Below are 18712 nucleotides of genomic sequence, written 5' to 3'. Positions count from 1 at the left end.
AACGTTATGGCCGGCGGCGGGGGAAGGTAGCTGCTGGGAGCACCGCAGAGATGGAAACCAAGGTCGTAACGCGTGTCGTTCGGCGAAAGTCTTGCGTTGGGTTGGACAGCAGCTTCAAGATCCGGGATGGGTTTGTTTTCGCTGCTGCGTGTAACGCGCTTCAAAGGCTCTGAAGGCTTCTTTTCTTTTGGCTTAGGACACGCAACACGACACATCCACCACTGCTCCCCACACCAATTTGAAGCACCTGACTCCCCCCCCCTCAAAATAATCCTGGGAACTGTAGAATTTGGCAGTTCTGTGAGGACTAAACTGCAGTCCCCAGGATTTCTTTGGGGAAGTCATGTGCTTTAAATGCACTTTAAAGGTGTGCCGTGGGTGTGACCACATAGTGAAGCGATGCGCGCCTTAGGCTGTGTACACATTGGTGTTTACTCTTGAATCTGTAGAGTTGGAAGAGACCACGAGGATTATCTAGTCCAACCCCTGCATTGCAGGAACCTTTCACCCAACATGAGGCTCAAACCCGTGACTCTAAGATTAAGAGTCTCGTGCTCTACTGACTGAGTTAACCCCCTGGATCCCACTGGTTTTTGAGTTCATGTTTGCACATTACCCATGGTGCAGAGCTATCCTATAGTTTAGTGAGAAATGCTGATGTTGTGTTTTCCCTCAAACCAGCTTCCATTTGAAAGGAAATATTAAGATGCGTTCGCTTTGCAGTAAACTGAGGTGTGCATATTTGAAACTCCATTGTGCATGTGTGCATGACAGCGTATGTGCAGATGACAGTTTCATGTGTAGGAGTCGGGGTTGGGAATTCAGGGGCAAGGAAACCAAAGAGGTAAAGCACATCACTTGAGGACATCCACACACCCCTCTGGTGTGTACCTCAGCATGCAAATGTGACTTGAAACACAGAGGGGAAATTACCTTGATGCATTTTAACCCAATACTGTAATGTGTTCAGAAATTGCTTTGCATAGGATTTTTTTCCAGCCTGGAGGCTTAATACAGTACACTTCCATTTTCTCCCACCTCTATAAGGAAAGTTTGTCCTGTTCTTGCTACATGTTAGATAATAAAGGATAATGGTGATTGGAAGAACATAATGGGGAGGGGAAGATTCAAAGGGCTATTAAAAATTGCATGTATGAAAGGGGATGGAAGAGTGTGAATTAGGTGGCTGTATTAATGTATAAAAGATGAAGTGAGAGGTCAGGTGGAAGAAGTCTGCTTTCTGATAAATCCACTGAGTTACAGGGCCCTCCCTCAACAGAGTTATGCATGTAATTTTTTCAGCATTGGGGCCCAAAGCATCCTCTTAAGCCCACACGAGGGGAAGTGAAAGAAAAGCAGAAACCGACACAGCTCCGAAGCTGGTTTGTGCAGGTTAAATGAAAGAACAGAAAATCCATTGTGCCAATTGTCCACTTTAAATTAGGCCTGTATTGGGTGGTGTTCAGAAATGGCAGACTGAAATGAACGTCCCCTGCAAATATATGGCTACGTACCAGTGTTCAGAGCCTGCTGGGCAAAAGCTCAACCTGGCAGAACATGGTTATTCTAGCATGCATATAAAACCCATTGCTGCTAGTGTTTATACTCATTCCATTCTCTTTAACAGCTAACAGTGGCTTTTTACTGAAAACACATACTGAGTTGTCGAAGAAATCATGTCAAATGAATTCTGGTATGCAGCAAGAAAATAAACACGTAATCTCACTGGGGTTATGAAGTGCAGAGGAGCTCTAGTCTCTCTGTGCAACAGTAGGGTTAAGCATATTTCATAGAGTCCAAGTATTTAATGACCCAAGTTTCCACAGCTTCATTTGTACCAGAACTAATCTTCATATGGTTTGTGTTAAGAGCACATTTTTCTTTGTACCTTTACATCAATTCCACATGAACCTCCCACATAATATAGTGAGAGACTATGGCTGTGTACACATTACCATTTACTCCGACTCCAGTGCACTCCCGTGGCTGGTGTTTAAAAAAAACAAGTACACAATCCAAACGTATATTGTAGCATCTTGCAAAATACTGTTTTCCCTCATAGCACTTCTCATCCAATTTGAAAACAAGCTGTGGTTAAGCTGAGGTGTGTAAACTTTAGATTGCTGTTGCACGTGCACAGATGACAGTGCATACGCAGATGAACAGGAGTTTCGGAGGGTTGCAGACAGGGGGAAACAAACTGGGTAATGTGCAAGGAAACAAATACGGTAGTTATGTGTACAGCTACGTAAGACACCACTTGAAACACAGCAGGAGGGAATGGCCTTGTTACATTTTAAACTGCTAAAGTGTATGTGCCCTATATACATGTTGCTAGCTGCCAGCAGTAAACACAATACCTTTTATTCGTTTGTGCTAAAGGCTTTTTGAAATTACAGCATCATAATTAAATACATTCCATCTATGGGGAGTACATATCCCAACCATCACACACATAAGCAACTTGCATGCTCCTCTAGACATTATGCTTAAGTTAATAATAATAATAATAATAATAATAATAATAATAATAATAATATACCCCACCCATCTGGCTGGGTTTCCCCAGCCACTCTAATCTAATTACAGTAACCTTTATACTAAATGCTATCAATGGTAAACATGGTGTCATACCAGCAAAATATAGTGGATATGCTTAGGAGCACTCCTTAGTGGGTCTGCCCGATTTTTGCATGATAGTGCATAATTACTTGCCATCTTTTCGTAATGCCAAGCACCTCTCCCTCAACTTCATTGTGATTAGGGATGGTTAGTAAAAAAAGATAAGATGTTGACACAAGACACAAGTTTAATACATTAGTGATAAGTACACCTAACACGGTTATTTTGGATATGCATCCCACCCTATCTTTAGCAATGCAACTCAGGTCAGAATCTCTTATTCTGTCACCCGGCAGGAAGCAATGTATTCTTAGAAAACTCACCTTCAAAGTGTGATTTCTCAGCACAGCACAATCTACACAGTAGCAAGCTTGGGGGACCCCAAAGACTTACAGAAGTACCAAATTTTTTTTTTGAAAAAAATTGGGATGAGCCCAAAATAGCAGTGAGGATTGAGCATGTTCAATGGGCACATAATGCTGACTGCTAGAGGGTGGGATGGAATGGTGTATCCTAGAAAGGGGCAGTCAGCTTGCACCCTGAATTGGAACACTCCACATCACATTTTGTTATATGCCTCACTTGTAATAAGCTAGTTTTATAATTCTGGCTCCACTGCAGATCTTAAAGTTGGATAGAGGCAAAGTGCTATTATTATGTGAAGCTATAGAAATATTTTGCAGCCCTTAATATTATCCCTTTAAAGTTCAAAGAACTTCTAGTAGCAAATTCCCTGTAATTTATTTATCATAGAATAAAACTGAGCACATTCAGTTATGTGCAGAATTCATAAATCAGTGTCAATGGAGTGTTTTACAAATAAACTGACTTTATCCCCCCACATACCCCAATAAATCCTTTACTTATAATAATAATAATTTATTATTTATACCCCGCCCATCTGCCTGGGCTTCCCCAGCCACTATGGGCGGCTTCCAAAAAAATATTAAAATACTGTGATACATCAAACATTAAAAGCTTCCCTAAACAGGGCTGCCTTCAAATGTCTTCTAAAGTCTGGTAGTTATTTTTCTCTTTGACATCTGGTGGGAGGGTGTTCCACAGGGCGGGTGCCACTACCGAGAAGGCCCTCTGCCTGGTTCCCTGTAACTTGGCTTCTCGCAGTGAGGGAAGTACATTGTTTGGAAGTACATTAAAGCTTCTTTTGGTGCACTGCATTTTCTAATGGGACTGCATTAGAATTTGTAAGGCGACTCAGCCAATTCACTCAAAAGTTGTAACTCCATCTTCAAAGTTTAGTACTTAAACCCTGCTATTCCTTGGAAGTAATGCCTTCCCAAACCTTTTTCACTTATACAGTTTCTTACACTTGGCCCTTACTAAATGTATCACACTAACACATCACTTACTCAAGAAAATGTATAGATTTCATAAACATGCTGACTGTATTTAAAAAAACAAACAAACTAGGTAAGCATTTATTCATATACTTATTCCTATTTTTTCCTTAACCTGCAGGCATCGTTAGTGTAGAAAATCTAACCTGCTGCTCTCTATTTTCCTAGGGTTCCTTATGTAAGCTTTTCACTACTTTGCTAGAATGACTTCTGCATCCTCATATAAAATTAAAGGCTTAGAAGGCTTTTTATAATCTATTTCAATGGAATTTCAATCCATAGTAAGTACATAAGATTAGGCATTCATCTTTGTACACTCCATCCAAGATTTAGTTTAGGTGAGCAAACAAGATTTCACAAACTTCTAGGTATTATTCTATTTCAGTTGTTTTCAAGGGATCCTGTGTATCTTTGTTTGTCTACCTTTAGCTTTTTTTCAGATCTCTCTCACCCACTCTGGTTTTATATTGTTAGATCCTGCATATGGATATTTCTGAAAAATATACAGTTATGTAAGGTCTGGATCTATGAGGGTGGTATCACCTTGTCCCTTGACAGATAAATATTTGATACAGAATTACTGCATATTGTGACAGTACATTGGAATACTTAATTCAGTACAAACACTGAAGACAGGGTTTTTCAACTCTTTCAAAGGCATTTTAAGCATCTAGGAATAAGGCATCTTTTAAAAAATAAAATAAAATAAAAATAAATTCACATTATGCCTCATAGCGATCAATTGTCAAATGCTTTATGTTGCCTTTCTTTGCATGCCAACTTGACTACTCTTCTTGTTCACCTGTGGATGTGCCAGCATGAAAGGTTTTAGGTGTGGTACGAGATACAGTAATTAACACACGTCGTTAGCTAGCTCAGGGCAAAATTTGGTATACAAACATGATCATTCACTGGTGTCAGTTTTCCTTATATGAATTCTTAAAAGCAATTTCTTATCAGGATCAAACTACAGGGGAATCCCCACTTATAACAGGATGCCTGTGAGTGGGGATTCCTCCATTCTACCTCCACCCCGTTTAGGCGCTGAAAGCAGTGCATGAGTCACCAGGAGCCTTTGTGATGATCACTTGAGAGTGGGGAGAGGCTGTACTGCAATAAGTACTTCCTCATGATTAGAACACACACACACATCTCTAGGACCTCTGAACTCTCCTTCCTGCATTCTGTAGAAAAAACATGTTTCCGCTTTTAAAAAACTAATGGAATTTCTTATATTTGTACAATCAATTTCCATGACTATGGTCAAGTCATCTAACAATATAAAAATAACATGTAATAGTATGAGACAGTGCATAAAACAAAACACAGATAAAACGTCAGGGAAGGGGGGGGGAGTAATAGGAAAGGCCTTGAGGTTATTTCTAGCCTGGCTAGAATGTGGATTTTTAGGAAGAAAATGACGCCCTAGCAGGCAATTTTTTAACTCTTCATTGAGACCTTCATAACCATTGATGGACCAATATCCCAAGGCCTCCATTTGTATATTCACACCTGCTTTTGATTTTTGGAGGGGATGTTACTGTGGGTGTCAGGAGGCCATTAAGAACACAGCATTAATATAAAGTCCACTGTTCTAAAAAATTCTAAGTGCCTGGTTTTGATATAAGGTATGCTGACTAAGTAAAACCCATAATTACTCCGATATATGCCCTTTGTCCCCCTAATCAAGTAGACCATGCTATCAATACTTTGCATTGTACCATCCCCACAAATATAGATTAAAAAAAAATCAGAGGAAGGAAAAATTAAGCCCAGTTACATATTTCATAAGGTATGCTCTTGATTAGATGTGATAATACTGTATTGATGAACCACTTTTTAACTGCAGCATTACAGCAAGGATGACTCAGATGCTTTTAATAATCATTGCATCTAGCACATGGTAGCCTCATACAGAACTGAGAAAAGGAAGTGGAGCCAGTTACCAATTAGGATCCTGAAGAAAGTGAACAGTAGATAAGCAGCTAAACAAGTTCACTCTGTTATACGAAATACGCAGTAGCAAGCTGCAATTGTAATTGTGCTAAACACATCCCCTATGTGCCATCATAGCTACACGTTTATAGGATGCTAGTGGCTTTTCAGTATGAAATATGGTTGCCTAGTCCTCAGCATTCTCTATAGATGAAATCCCAAACACAATTATCTGAAAAACAACCACCACTACACACCATGAAGGTCTGACTAAAAATACATGGGATCAAGTAGAATAAATGAAAATTTAGGGAACAAGAAAAACAAAAGTAGCCATTTTCTAGGAAACACATCCACCTGTATGGTGCTACTAAGATTATATACTTTCAGAGCCTCTAGTATTTTAAGAATAAAAGAGCATTTTAATAAAAAATAAGAGATCAGTCATTTACCATTCATTGTCACTCAAACCTGAGGCTGAGAAGAATCATTTGCATACACAGTACTTGGCTTTTACAAGCAAATAATTGGCCATGTTCCATCAGGGTAAGTCATAAACCAGTGCATGTTGCTGCTCTCTTACTTAGTGTGAACAGCAGCAACCAACCATGATTTCCTAACCCAAATAAACCAGAATTAGGAAGCCAAGAACAAACACTGCTCATTCACAGTAAGATATAGAGCACAACCTTCCTCAACAAGGCATTAGGCAAAAGCTGAAATACAACCCTTGACTAGAAAAGGTTTTAACTGTCATTTGAGTCATGTAGAAGTAATCTATCTGCCTATCCAGCTCCTTAGAACCTGTATGTTTGGACTTAACACTAAACTATGGTTTAATGTTTACATGGTCAGGTCAAGATATGGGCTTGGCTCATTCTCCCTCCCCCAGCACAATCACAAGAGACAGTATGATCACAAGAAGCAGTATGCATGTGAATACCAGTCGGTGGTAAACACAGATAGCTAGTCTGCTGTTCTGCTCAATTCCTGCTTTTGGGTTTCCCATAGGCATCTGGCTGGCCACTGTGAAAACAGGATGCTAGAACGGATGGCCTGATCCAGCAGGTTCTTTTTGTTATGAGAACAGAAGGACCAAAAAGCAAAGAGGAGATCAAACTCAAAGCATGATGCCAGTTATTCCCATCTGCTTGCATTTATTTTATTCCATGCTCCAACTTTTCCCTCTTCCTCTCCAACGTTTGCTCAGGCTTCACCCACCTCAGAGAGGAAAGGTAAGAAAATGTAGTCCATAACGTTCTGTGTACACAAGGCAAAGGTATGGCTTGCGCTCATTGTACGAACTGGTGTGCATGTACAGAGAGTAAATGGGCTGCATAGTTCAATTTTTTAATACAATGGTACCTCTGGTTACATACGCTTCAGGTTACAGACTCCGCCAACCCAGAAATGGTGCTTCAGGTTAAGAACTTTGCTTCAGGATGAGAACAGAAATTGTGCTCTGGCGGCGCGGCGGCAGCAGGAGGCCCCATTAGCTAAAGTGGTGCTTCAGGTTAAGAACGGACCTCCGGAACGAATTAAGTACTTAACCTGTGGTACCACTGTATCAGGGTTTTACACAAGCAAAAAAGAATATAGGGTACTTTAAATGCAGACTGCGGGCGGCGCTGTGATCTAAACCAGAGCCTAGGGCTTGCTGATCAGGTCAGCGGTTCGAATCCCCACGACAGGGTGAGCTCCCGTTGCTCGGTCCCTGCTCCTGCCAACCTAGCAGTTTGAAAGCACGTCAAAGTGCAAGTAGATAAATAGGTACTGCTCCAGCGGGAAGGTAAACGGCATTTCTGTGCGCTGCTCTGATTCACCAGAAGCAGCTTAGTCATGCTGGCCACATGACCTGGAAGCTGTCTGCAGACAAACGCCGGCTCCCTCGGCCAGTAAAGCGAGATGAGTGCCGCAACCCCAGAATCGTCCGCAATTGGACTTAACTGTCAGGGGCCCCTTTACCTTTAAACGCGGACTATGACTAGGTTCACTATGTTGAAGAAATCGGGGAAAACAAGTGCTTTAGTAAGAAGCTTATGGAAGGCAGCTGGCCTTTGAAATGGTTGCAGTATAATGCTGAAAAAATAAGCAAACACAAGAATGAACCTCTCTATAGCACACCAACTGTAAAAGGTGAAAATGACTGGAGTTCAATCCCGATGAGAAGCACAGATTTTTATATTAATGCAATATAAATTCTGGAGAAAGGCAACATTAGGAGAGGCAGTGGAACTGGCAAGTATTTTATTTTGCTGATCTCATATCAGCACTGGCATCAGACAAATCACCATGCTGTATGAAGCATACTTGTGTAACCAAACGCCCTTGTAATGGTTTCTACAGCATATGAGGACAATACGAAAAGACTGCTTTCTTGGAAAAGAGGCATCATGAAAACAGTTATGATTTGACACTAAGTACATACATACATACAATTTATGTAGTAGCTAAGCTTTCCCTCTCTCAACTGCTGTATTTAACAATATGTAATACCACTCATACTGTAGCACCAATTTTAGTGTTTGGTGATTATGATACCTTTATAACAACAGAAACATTTAAAGCTTAAAAAGTGAAAGCAATGTGGTAAAGGACATTTTAAAAACGTGTACAGATGTTTTAGCTGCAACAAACCACATTGGGCAAATCCAGAATAAGACACTCCAAATAAAGTCCTGAATCTGTTTCTGTGAACACTTGCATGTCATGAACAGAAGTTTATTCCTTATCAGATTTTAGATAACTACTAAGTAGTCGATATATATTGATGATTTTCAGGCCAGTATCAGTTTTTCAGATCCATAAAATGTTTATACACAGGCTTAGCTGTATTGCCAACTATTTATTTTGGCAATTTTAATCTGTTTTGGAAGATGCTATCGCTAACTCAATATATCCATACATAAAGGCTTATCACACCCCATTTCTACATTAGTAATTCATTGTTCTTCTCACTTTAGCCAACACAGCAACATAAAATTCATTAAGAACAAGCAAAAACTCTATGATAGCATCTTGAAGTCCCCTCAGAGGAGCACACTTGCTTCCTCCCATTTATTTTTAAGCAGAGTGCTGAGATTTACAAAAGAAAACCTACAAATCTACCCTAACATATTTTAACCTTCAGTATTGCCAGCAGAGGATATACTCTTTTGCTCAAATTAAAAAAATAAATAAAGGCTTTCAAATGAAAGCATATAGTCCTCTAACCACTCTGAAGTGGAGCCTGAAAATCCTTACAAAACCCCTTTACAATCCACTTTATGCCACACTTCTTCTGTCGAAAAATCTGCCCAAATCCAGTGATATTTTCCTCCTGTGAAATATGACTGGAGCATTCATTTTATTTCCAGCTATTCAGTCTGTTTCCATGACAACACTGCGGGATTCTTTGGCTACCATGAGTCGCATTAGTTGACTGTGGAATTTCTCTATCTTCTTTACATCTTGAGCCTGGTCTGTCCTATAGAGCAGACACTGAAAGAAAAAAAGGGTGGGGGAGATAATGATAGCTTTAATTTTGATTTACCCAAGACATCAAGAAGATGCTTTTTAGAGAATGTTGCACCAGAAATAAAAGATATTGTGCTATATCGAACAACATTTGTTTTGAAATTTGTGCCACTGTATTTTGAGAACACACAACTTTTTCCACAGTCCAATTTTGGTTTACAATGCATGGTACTCTAACGATAGAAAATACCTTTCACTTAAGTTGTTGCAAGGATGGTAATGTCAAACAGTTACTCATCCACACTGTTAGAAACACACTTCTCAAACAGCACATGCAACCCAATGAAGTGCAGATTTACCTAGAAGCCCTACCAAGTTTAATGAGGCTTTCTCACAAGTGTGTAGAGAAGTTGTAGCTTAGGTATTAGATAGCATATTATAGCTGAAATAGAGCATAAGGACACTTTTTAAAAAGCTGTCCATTTAAATATGCCCTTATTCCTACATTCCTAGCCTGTGAAAAGGGCAACTACTTTGATGTTAGGGCCCGGTTTGGCTGGGGAGGGCGGGATATAAATAAAATTAATTATTATTATTATTATCACAGTGCTTTCAGGGAAGTTAAGAAAGCTGCCTAAGGTTAGCTACCTGAACCATGGCTCCAACCTCAAACACTATTTACTGAGTGGAAGTAAAGATTAAATATAACTGTGTAGAATCTTTCCCCAGAAAACGTACCTTAATTTTCTTATTTACCTGAAGTCTTAGCCCATATCTGTTTGCCTTCAGATATGGGCCAATGAGCATGCAACATGAGGCATTCCAGACTCATAATGTTGGCAGGAAAAAAATATTTCAATTTCTTCCACGAGAGACTCATTTCACCAAACACTGTATTCTTAATTTCTGACCCATTTTTTATTAAAAGACAACACTTCTTTTAAAAGCAGGTTAACTATGCAGTGTGATACATCTTTATTCAGATGTAAGTTCTGCAATATTTTGTGGTGTAGCTAACAAATTTATTTAGAAGCAGCTAACAAATTCTGAAAAGCTAACAGTAAAACTGGAACAGAACCAGTTTGTTAAAACTGGACTTGTGAGCACAGCAGGTTATGGAAAGTCTTAAAGGGGGACCAGCCATTATTGTTTCTAAAACAATATCCCAGGTCTTGGTTTTATACAGGTGCAAAAAGAGCCGATTTAGCACATGTTTTGCAGGTACAATAAACATCACAATTTCATTTTATTCAACTTTTCTGAAACAAAGCAGATTCTCATTTCTGTTCAGTTGTTCAAAAACGACGACAACAACAACAGCAAGAAGCTTGGTGCTGCACTACAATGATAGCTTTCAAAGGAGCGGTGTAACAGTTAGCCTGCTAGCCAGGATAGCAAATACCAAATGATTGTGTCAAACAGAAATAGCCATCACCTTGATTTGTGAGTTTCAGACACATCTGGCTTGCCACTGTTAGAAAGTAAAAGCTGGACTACATGGGACATGCAAAGGATTTCTCATATGCCCTTCAATAAAAAGCTAACGAAGAACTAGAACTGGCCATCCTATGGACTATAGCGCCTAATCGTTTTAGCATTCTTTGGGTAAACTCAAAGAGCTTTACATATAGAATACACAGGAATTACATTTGTTAAATGTACTTTACTGTTAACATACTGTTAACATACTGTTAAAGTCATTTCTAATTATGTGCTGAAGCTTTAGTAGTTTTTTTTTTAAAAGTGTATGTTGTTGAGTCCGAGATTAATATTTCACTAATTCCGAATTTTAAAGTGCAATGCTTTTTTCTGAAAGCTTAATGCCCCACCTAGTGTGGTGTAATGGTTAGAGGGTCAGATGAGGATCTGTGAGATCAGGGTTCAAATCCCCACTCAGCCATGAAGCTCACTAGGTGACCTCGGGCCAATCACTGCCTCTCAGCCTAACCAACCCCACAGCGTTGCTGTGGGGATTAAATGAGTGAGAGAACCATTTACACCATCTTGAGTTCTATGGAGAAAAAGGTGGGACATAAATGTGACTGGGGACATATTATTATTATTTGCAATAAATAAAAATAAATAATCTCATAGCCATACCTATATATGGAAGACTTAAGGAAACGGTTTGAAGGCATTAAAGCTGATAAAATAATTTCTCCATTGAGCATTTAGGGTAAACTTTGACCTACAATAGGAGATGCCCCAATAATCTACCAACTTTTTAAATATTAGATGCCAGTGTTGTTCAGGAATTCTAAGAAACACCACCTCCACACACACACACACACACACACACACAAATGTAGTTCTAAAATCAGCGGTCAAAATCAGTGTAGTGCTGTTTTGAAATGTTCCACAACTGTGATTCAAAATGGCTTCTAATAATATTCAAATATATTTTTTTTATAATGATTTTTATTGCATTTTTTCCAGATTACAGAAAGAACAGAAGAATAATATTCAAATATAGATGAAAAATTGCTCCTTGAGCTCAGGTACCATCAAGCCTAATATTGTTATGATAACATAGGAGGCATCCAAATGCATTGTTTGTTGTTCAATCATTTGGTTGTGTCCGACTCTTCGTGACCCCATGGAGCAGAGCACTAAACATCTACTTTCAGTGGAGGAATGTCAAGGGGGCAGAGGCTGCTTAACTCTTCATCTCACCATTTGCCTGTGCAGCAACCTTCCTTATTAGCCCCACCCCTACATACAAGGGATGATGCAAACCAGAAGGAAATAAGCTCAAGATAGGGAGTGAGATTTGCATAGACCAATGGAGGAACTAATAAAGTACCACCTGTGTTGCTGCAAAAACCACCACATGCAATTTTCAGCTGAATATATTAGAGGCTATTTGTCCAAATAATATAGTTTGGGGATCCTTTTTGGCCCAGAGGGCCAGATCTTTATCTCCCCACACCCACGGGTCAACTTTGGCAGATGCCCCAGACATTTCCCAGCCTGCCCAAATCAATAAATTGCAGGAGCTTTACTTACAACTACATCATCTGTTACTTTAATGCACAGATTACCATCACAGTGCCGATATTTCAGTACCACACGGACCTGAAATGAAAGAAGCAACATCTTATGGGTGAATAAATGGCTGTCATCTTCGCACTCAAAAGCACAGAAGCATAGTTTTTCAGTCCACCTGTGAAAATAGCTTTGCGGGGATTAGTAGTCCTTTCATTCATTTTACTAACCCGTTTGCCCAAACCCTACCTTAGGAGTCATTTGACTCCTAAAAGGAACGCACACCAATTAATCACAGGTTTCTCTGTCTGCTTCCCAAATCTAGACCGGCTTCTCGAACTGGAAGAATGTGACTGTGCAAAGTTCGCATGAATGCTTACAACGCCATCTTATATGGAAACCACTACCCGAGGGATATTTTCCTACAGCCATTTAAATGTTTCTTTCCCCCAAAACCCGGGGTGAGAGCCGTTCTGGTCGTAGAGAAAACCAAGCAAAACAATTTCACAAATGAATTCAAAGGAAAGAACCTTAAAAAATAAACCACATGAAGACTTTCAGGATCACAACTACGAGCTCTGGACGTTTTAGTCAGACCGGCGCGCCTGTAATAGACGTAAATCAAAGCGAGGAGCTATTAGGTATTGCAAGATCCTGGCAGATCTTGTGGGCGAGACATTCGACCAGACACTCTCTCCCGCCCCTTCAGCAAAAGCTTGCGAGCCTCCTCGCTTCCCCCAAATTACCTTCATGGGGTCGGACATGTAGAGTTTCTCGGCCGCGCGGGTGAACTCCTCCCAGGTCTGATAGTGCGGCATGGCTGCTCCACTTCCCTTCGGACCGAGAATGTACAGCTCAGCGGTACAGCTCAGAGCGGGCAGCAAGATGGCTCGCCCAGGCGGGCCGGATTCAAGCAACGGGCATCGCCATTGGCTTGAGGGTGCGCGCGCGCACCAATAGCGAGCCGCGTTGTTCAGAAGTGGCTTACTCCTCTTTTCCCACCCACCCTCCACCGCCTCTTCCTGCGCCAAAGGGAATTCGCGGGATGGAATGCTGCCATAGAGAGGAGCAGAGAGGCTTCCGGAGCTTCGCCTAGCGAGGAGCTGAATTCACAGCGCCCCGCGATGGCCGGTAGGGGGTTCCGCAAGTCTTGCCTCTGAAGCCGTTCAAAGACGGCACTCTTTTTTTGCCAAGGAGGGAGGGCGGCCGTTGGTCTCTGCTCGGACAATTCAGAAGGGGGTGCAAAGGGCGAGTAAGAATCCCGTTTTTCTTACCTTCGCTCAGTATTCCCCCCGCCAAAAAAAATAATCCTGGGAACTGTAGTTCCACCCCAAGCTACAATTCCCAGCACCATTAACAAAAATTCCAAGATTCTTTGGGGAAAACCATGCGCTTTAAATGTGCGGCTTTGGATGTGACGGTAGCAAACTAGCAGTGCTGCATCTTACAGAATGGTCTTTCATGTAATGTGGGGCTTGATATAGTATAAACGGGACAGGCAACGAGGCTGGCCCATAGCTGTCAAGTGTCCCTTATTTGAAGGGACAGTCCCTTATTCCAGCGCCATGTCCCACTGCTGTCCCTTATTGATGGATGTCCCTTAAATTTCAAAGGAAGCAGCTCCTCTCCCTCCCTCCCTGCTGGCCAGGGAGGAGGGAGGCTCCAACTGTCTTGCTTGGCTGTGTTGCTCACCCAATAAGAAGTCTAAGAACGACTGGGGGGTGGAGCTTGCATGCCTTGTGTGTGGCTAGTTAATGCAAGCTGAGGGGTTTTTTGAATGCTGGACGCCATTTTGTTGCATGTGCTGCTGCAAACTTTGTAGTGCAAAGCCAGGCCAGGGAGCCATCTTAAGTTGAGGCTGCATAGGCCTTGTGGTGCCTGTGATTCAGATTCTATTCAGTTGAACCTCTGGTTACAAAGTTGGTTGGACAGTGTTCTTGAAGCTACCAGCATGAGAGCCAGTGTGGTGTAGTGGTTAAGAGCGGTAGTCACGTAATCTGGGTAACCGGGTTCGCTTCTCTGCTCCTCCACATGCAGCTGCTGGGTGACCTTGGGCCAGTCACACTTCTGTGAAGTCTCTCAGCCCCACTCACCTCACAGAGTGTTTGTTGTGGGGGAGGAAGGGAAAGGAGATTGTTAGCCGCTTTGAGACTCCTGAAGGGGAGTGAAAGGCGGGATATCAAATCCAAACTCTTCTTCTTCTTCTTCTTCTTTGACCAGACTGCAGGAGGACAGGAAGACTGGAGTGCCTGGAACAGGTGAGGCTGCAGGTCCCTTATTTTGGCTGCTGGTCCCTTATTTTCAAGGCTGCTGGTCCCTTATTTTCAAATCTGTAAGTTGACAGCTATGGGCTGGCCTAGCCTGTGCCATTTCTTGTGATGTGCAGTCAGCCACTCAAGGCTGTTCAACTGCAAGGTAGAGGACATACATCCCCAGTCTAAATCAGTGGGTCCACAACTTCATTGTGGTTATGTTTGCTGTGCAACTTACATGGGAGTAAAAATAAATGTACACAAATGTTCACACAGGCTAGTTTGTTTTTCGAAATACAGTACTTGGCATTCTAAATCTTAGTAGCCTTATTGTTAAAGAGAATCTTGCAGTAGGTTTGGAGAAGTTGTTGGTTGTGCATATGAGAGACAGCAAGACTAGGGGTGGGGTGGGTGGAGGGAGAAAGCTGGAAAAGCTAGACATTTTGGGAAGAGGGACACACACTCTGAAGTGAAGATGCTTTTATGCTGCTCAGCTTATTAAAACTAGCAAAGAGACAAAAGAATTACTCCATTAGGTTTTGAAAAAGAAATTGTTTGATTTTTCCCTGGCTAGAAGATTCCTCATTAAGCAAGAACTTACATGACCATCTACAGAGGAGAAACATTTTGTTCTAAAAATGTCTTTTTAAACCGCTGAATTTGAGATGTTCTAGATCCAGCCACATCTATTTCAAAGCAAAGGCTTGAGTCAGAAGAGGCACTGTAGTTTAGCCAATAGCTGAAATGAAAGCTGCTTGCTTCAGCAAGAGGCTGAAGGTGAGACAATTTTTAGAGATCCTAGCTTTCCTAAAGTCAGTAAAAGCTAGTTAAAATTTATTGGAACAGCAGGAAAAATATGCAAGCTTTTCAGATTAACACAAAATGTGAATGCATAGATGGGCAAATGTTGCTCCATAATTACAAATATAGCAAGCATTATTTGTTGTTTCTGCCCATTCTTAAAAAAAACTTCTATGATTGCCATCATATAGCAAGCAAGAATAGCAGCCTTCTATTATCTGCCTTAGGGGAGATGTACTTAAAACCCAGAAGTTCCTGATCTGAATTACAATGGAAACTGCTGTTTTAGATTAGCCAAAATGAGCAAGCCTCAGTGGTGTACGGCCAAGTAAACAAGAAGCAAAGCACCCCACAGAATAGCTCAGCAAACCAGAAGTTGAATTCTGCAGAGTAGCAGCTCTGGACTCTCCAGCTAGCAGCAGAATAAGCAAAATAAGAAAGTGCAAGCCATGTGTTTATTGGCCGCAAAATGATGGAATGTGGATCAAAGGGTTGTAGGAATTGTGGGAGAAGGTGTGCTGTTATTGTTTTTTCCAGCATTCTAGGGTTGTTGCTTGTGTTTGGGTGAAGAATGCCACCCAACTGTGCTGCTAATACTAATAGATTGTTAGTGTGGGCCAGTTTTTGTGGTGCTAGGTATTCTGTTAAGACATTATTAAATGATGTGCAATAAAATATACTTTCAGTTTTAAAATATCCAGGTCAAACTATACATTACACAGAAAACAGTGTAATGAAAGCCCATTAAAGAGTAATACTCTTAATTGCTCCCCCCCCCCGCCCCGCCAACAGCTCCCTGAACTGATGGAGTTTTATTTGGGCACCAGGTTAGCTGAATCTGGGCTATTACAATGAAAAACACTTAAAATCAATGAAGCAACACACCATCCCAGTAGCAGAAAACTTAAGCAGCACCACTAACCAAACAGCATCATTAGTCCATCAACAGCCTGGGGAAATGGACATTTTTATCAGGTGCCAAATATGTCAAAGAAGACTCGAAGTGGACCACGGGTCACATAAATGGGGAGTCAGAGCGGAAAAGGCCCTCTTGCTTGTCATTGTCCTCCGAGTTTCCCTCAAAGGAGGGAGCCAGAGATGAAGATCTAAGGGTAGGTTCATCTCAGGACAGAAGAGGCATTCCTTGCTGCCTGCTCTCTCTTCTATTTCTCAGAGGGCAGGTGGAAATAATGGCCTATGGTTTGAGAGCCTAGCCCTCATTTGAGTTGATGTTCATTTGTGTAGTTTCGCCCCCTCAGTGGTGCCATCACAATGAAACCTTGGCCAGTTTCAAGCAGCATCCTTTGTAATGTGTAGTTATAATGTGATTATAATTGTTGCTATAATGCCTCTAAGCCTGAGCAGCTGCTGTTTACACTTGTTATTGCTCAGACATATATTATGTATCTTACCTTTGGCTCTTTTTTTCTGCCTGCTCACCCTCCTGCCAGGCAATTAGATGCAATTACACATTATGAGAGAAATACGTTTGTCTCACAGTGCTAACATGGGCGCTGGAGGCGACATTTGCAGGGAGAACTGGTGAGGGAGCAGGGGGTGCTTAACCCTTCCCCTGCCGGCTGATTCTTCCCTGCAAACTACGGTTTCATGAATCCATATCCAAACAGATTCTTGGATCGGAAGAAGCCCCTTATATGTTAAGAGAGAGAGAGAGAGAGAGAATGCATCACCAAAAAGGAAGATCAAAGATTTGCATAAAATTGGCATTTTAGAACTAATTATTATACTAATACAATACATCTCATCCTAGTCCCAATGGCCATCCAACTGTTGTGGGGCTCCAAATCTCATCAGCCCTAGCCAGCGTGGCCAGTGGTCAGGCATGATGGAAATTGTAGTCAAACAACATCTGGTGTATGTGTGTCACAGGTAACCCCCCGCAGGTAACCCCCCCGCTGAGCAGTGTAATTCGGCCCTCACCCAGCTCCATGTTTGAGGGGGCACTAGATAGAGTACCCTAGGGTGAGACCCCTCTTATGTTTGTAGGCCTTTTCTGGTGGATGACAGCCAGTAGGCAGCAGCAAGGAGTATCTGGCCAAAATGGCAAGTTCTTTCAGCTTCAGGAGAAATGTAGCTCCTTTTTAATAGGCTGGATTTTATTTTGTTTTAACCATGTGCAAGTGTTTCCTGATCTTCTAAAAGCTCTGCCATATTTATAGTTTTGTGGGGTTTGGTATTGGGTGTACAGTATATGTGCCTGTCCCATCCTCCCTGCTCCACTCCCAAAAGCATGAATTTATGTCGCCTGATATGGCTTAGTTTCAAAATGAGAGATGTTGTCTGAAAGTCACGTTCCTTCTTTCTTAAATGGAAGGCATTCCCTCTGCCTACAGAGCAGTTGATGTTTCTCAGGGAGGAAAGCAGGGCACACTGACATTTTTAAAATCACTCTTTTCTTCATGGAATCTGTAAAAAATCCTGGTTTGAGGAAGGCACCAGTCCTACCACTTAAAAAAAGATACTAGCTCCTAATGCCTCACAGTTGTGTTTAATATTTCTGAAATCCCAGCTGACTTATCTGGGCCTTGGCATTAAAAAAATCTCAGAGACAAAGCACATTGTAAAAAATATTTGCATCAGTGAGAATGGTTAGCTTCCTCCCCCATCCCTTTCACATCAGCTTTATTAACAACTTGAAATAAACCCTGCATATAGCTCCACCACTGTCTTAAAGCAAAGCAACACATTTTTCTCCTGTGATTTCCATCTCAGGTTGTGTGATAGTATCACAGTCATTTAGGTCCTCTCACAGGAGAAGAGAAACAGGTGTTGGGCGTTCGATCAAAAGCAAGTCTTTAAACCCTTTGGGGTTCATTCTGCTCTTGTACACCTAATAGCTCTCCTATACCATCTATATTATCTTCTATAAAATCTGCCCAGCTATAGCTTGTGCATCAACTGCATCTGTTTCTGAACCAGGATAGCCTGGCCTCAGTGACCCACATTTTAGCATCACTTCAGATTGATTACTCTTTGTTTTCCTTGAAGACCGTCTGTAAATTACTGAGATGAAAGGTATCTCCACCTTAGTTAGAACTAGGATATTTCTTATCAAGCATCTATTTCCTAGCTATCTTATTTTTCCCTAAACTCCAAGTCTCCGTGTGATTATATCCAGGGTAAAGTGTACTCCTCCAAAAGGGATTCAGTATTAAGTTGAACTTCTGCAGAACATTTTAACTCTAAATGCCAACACTTAAGAGGTCATACAAAGGTGTTTTCATGTCCCTATTTTCCCATATGCTCCATACCACACATAAGGTATGGTGATCCCTTATGTAA

General features: G+C 41.4%; 2 protein-coding genes across 5 annotated transcripts in view; one reads left to right on the top strand and one right to left on the bottom strand.

The window, feature by feature from the left end:
* Nucleotides 1–35: 35 nt before the first annotated feature.
* The window catches only part of ENAH (ENAH actin regulator), a 143518-nt gene continuing 124841 nt past the window's right edge, over nt 36–18712 (top strand). Inside the window, exon 1 of one of the 4 annotated variants that reach the window (XM_082217485.1) lies at nt 36–62. In XM_082217485.1, the coding sequence (XP_082073611.1) occupies nt 51–62 (12 nt within the window). In that variant the 5' untranslated portion in view covers nt 36–50. Of the gene's footprint in view, nt 63–13387; nt 13488–14573; nt 14615–15337; nt 15386–18712 lie in introns of those variants that run through there. The other 3 variants (XM_082217487.1, XM_082217488.1, XM_082217491.1) reach the window with 3 other exon arrangements.
* SRP9 (signal recognition particle 9) lies at nt 8150–13288 on the bottom strand. The gene is made up of 3 exons (XM_082218061.1): nt 13103–13288; nt 12378–12446; nt 8150–9395 (listed from the first exon to the last, which is right to left on the bottom strand). The coding sequence occupies exons 1-3, from the start codon at nt 13172–13174 to the stop codon at nt 9276–9278; spliced, it is 261 nt and encodes an 86-aa protein (XP_082074187.1). The 5' UTR covers nt 13175–13288; the 3' UTR covers nt 8150–9275.

The sequence above is a fragment of the Podarcis vaucheri genome (assembly GCF_965113315.1).
Source record: "Podarcis vaucheri genome assembly, chromosome: 3".
NCBI lineage: Eukaryota > Metazoa > Chordata > Lepidosauria > Squamata > Lacertidae > Podarcis > Podarcis vaucheri.
This window is presented reverse-complemented; position numbering and strand designations above follow the sequence as displayed.

Coding starts and splice junctions, on each gene's coding strand:
- SRP9 (XM_082218061.1), bottom strand. CDS start 13,174: ATGCCGCACTATCAGACCTGGGAGGAGTTCACCCGCGCGGCCGAGAAA. Junction 12,447..13,102: donor ACATGTCCGACCCCATGAAG/GTAATTTGGGGG, acceptor CTTTCATTTCAG/GTCCGTGTGGTACTGAAATA. Junction 9,396..12,377: donor AAGTAACAGATGATGTAGTT/GTAAGTAAAGCT, acceptor TTTTTCTTTCAG/TGTCTGCTCTATAGGACAGA.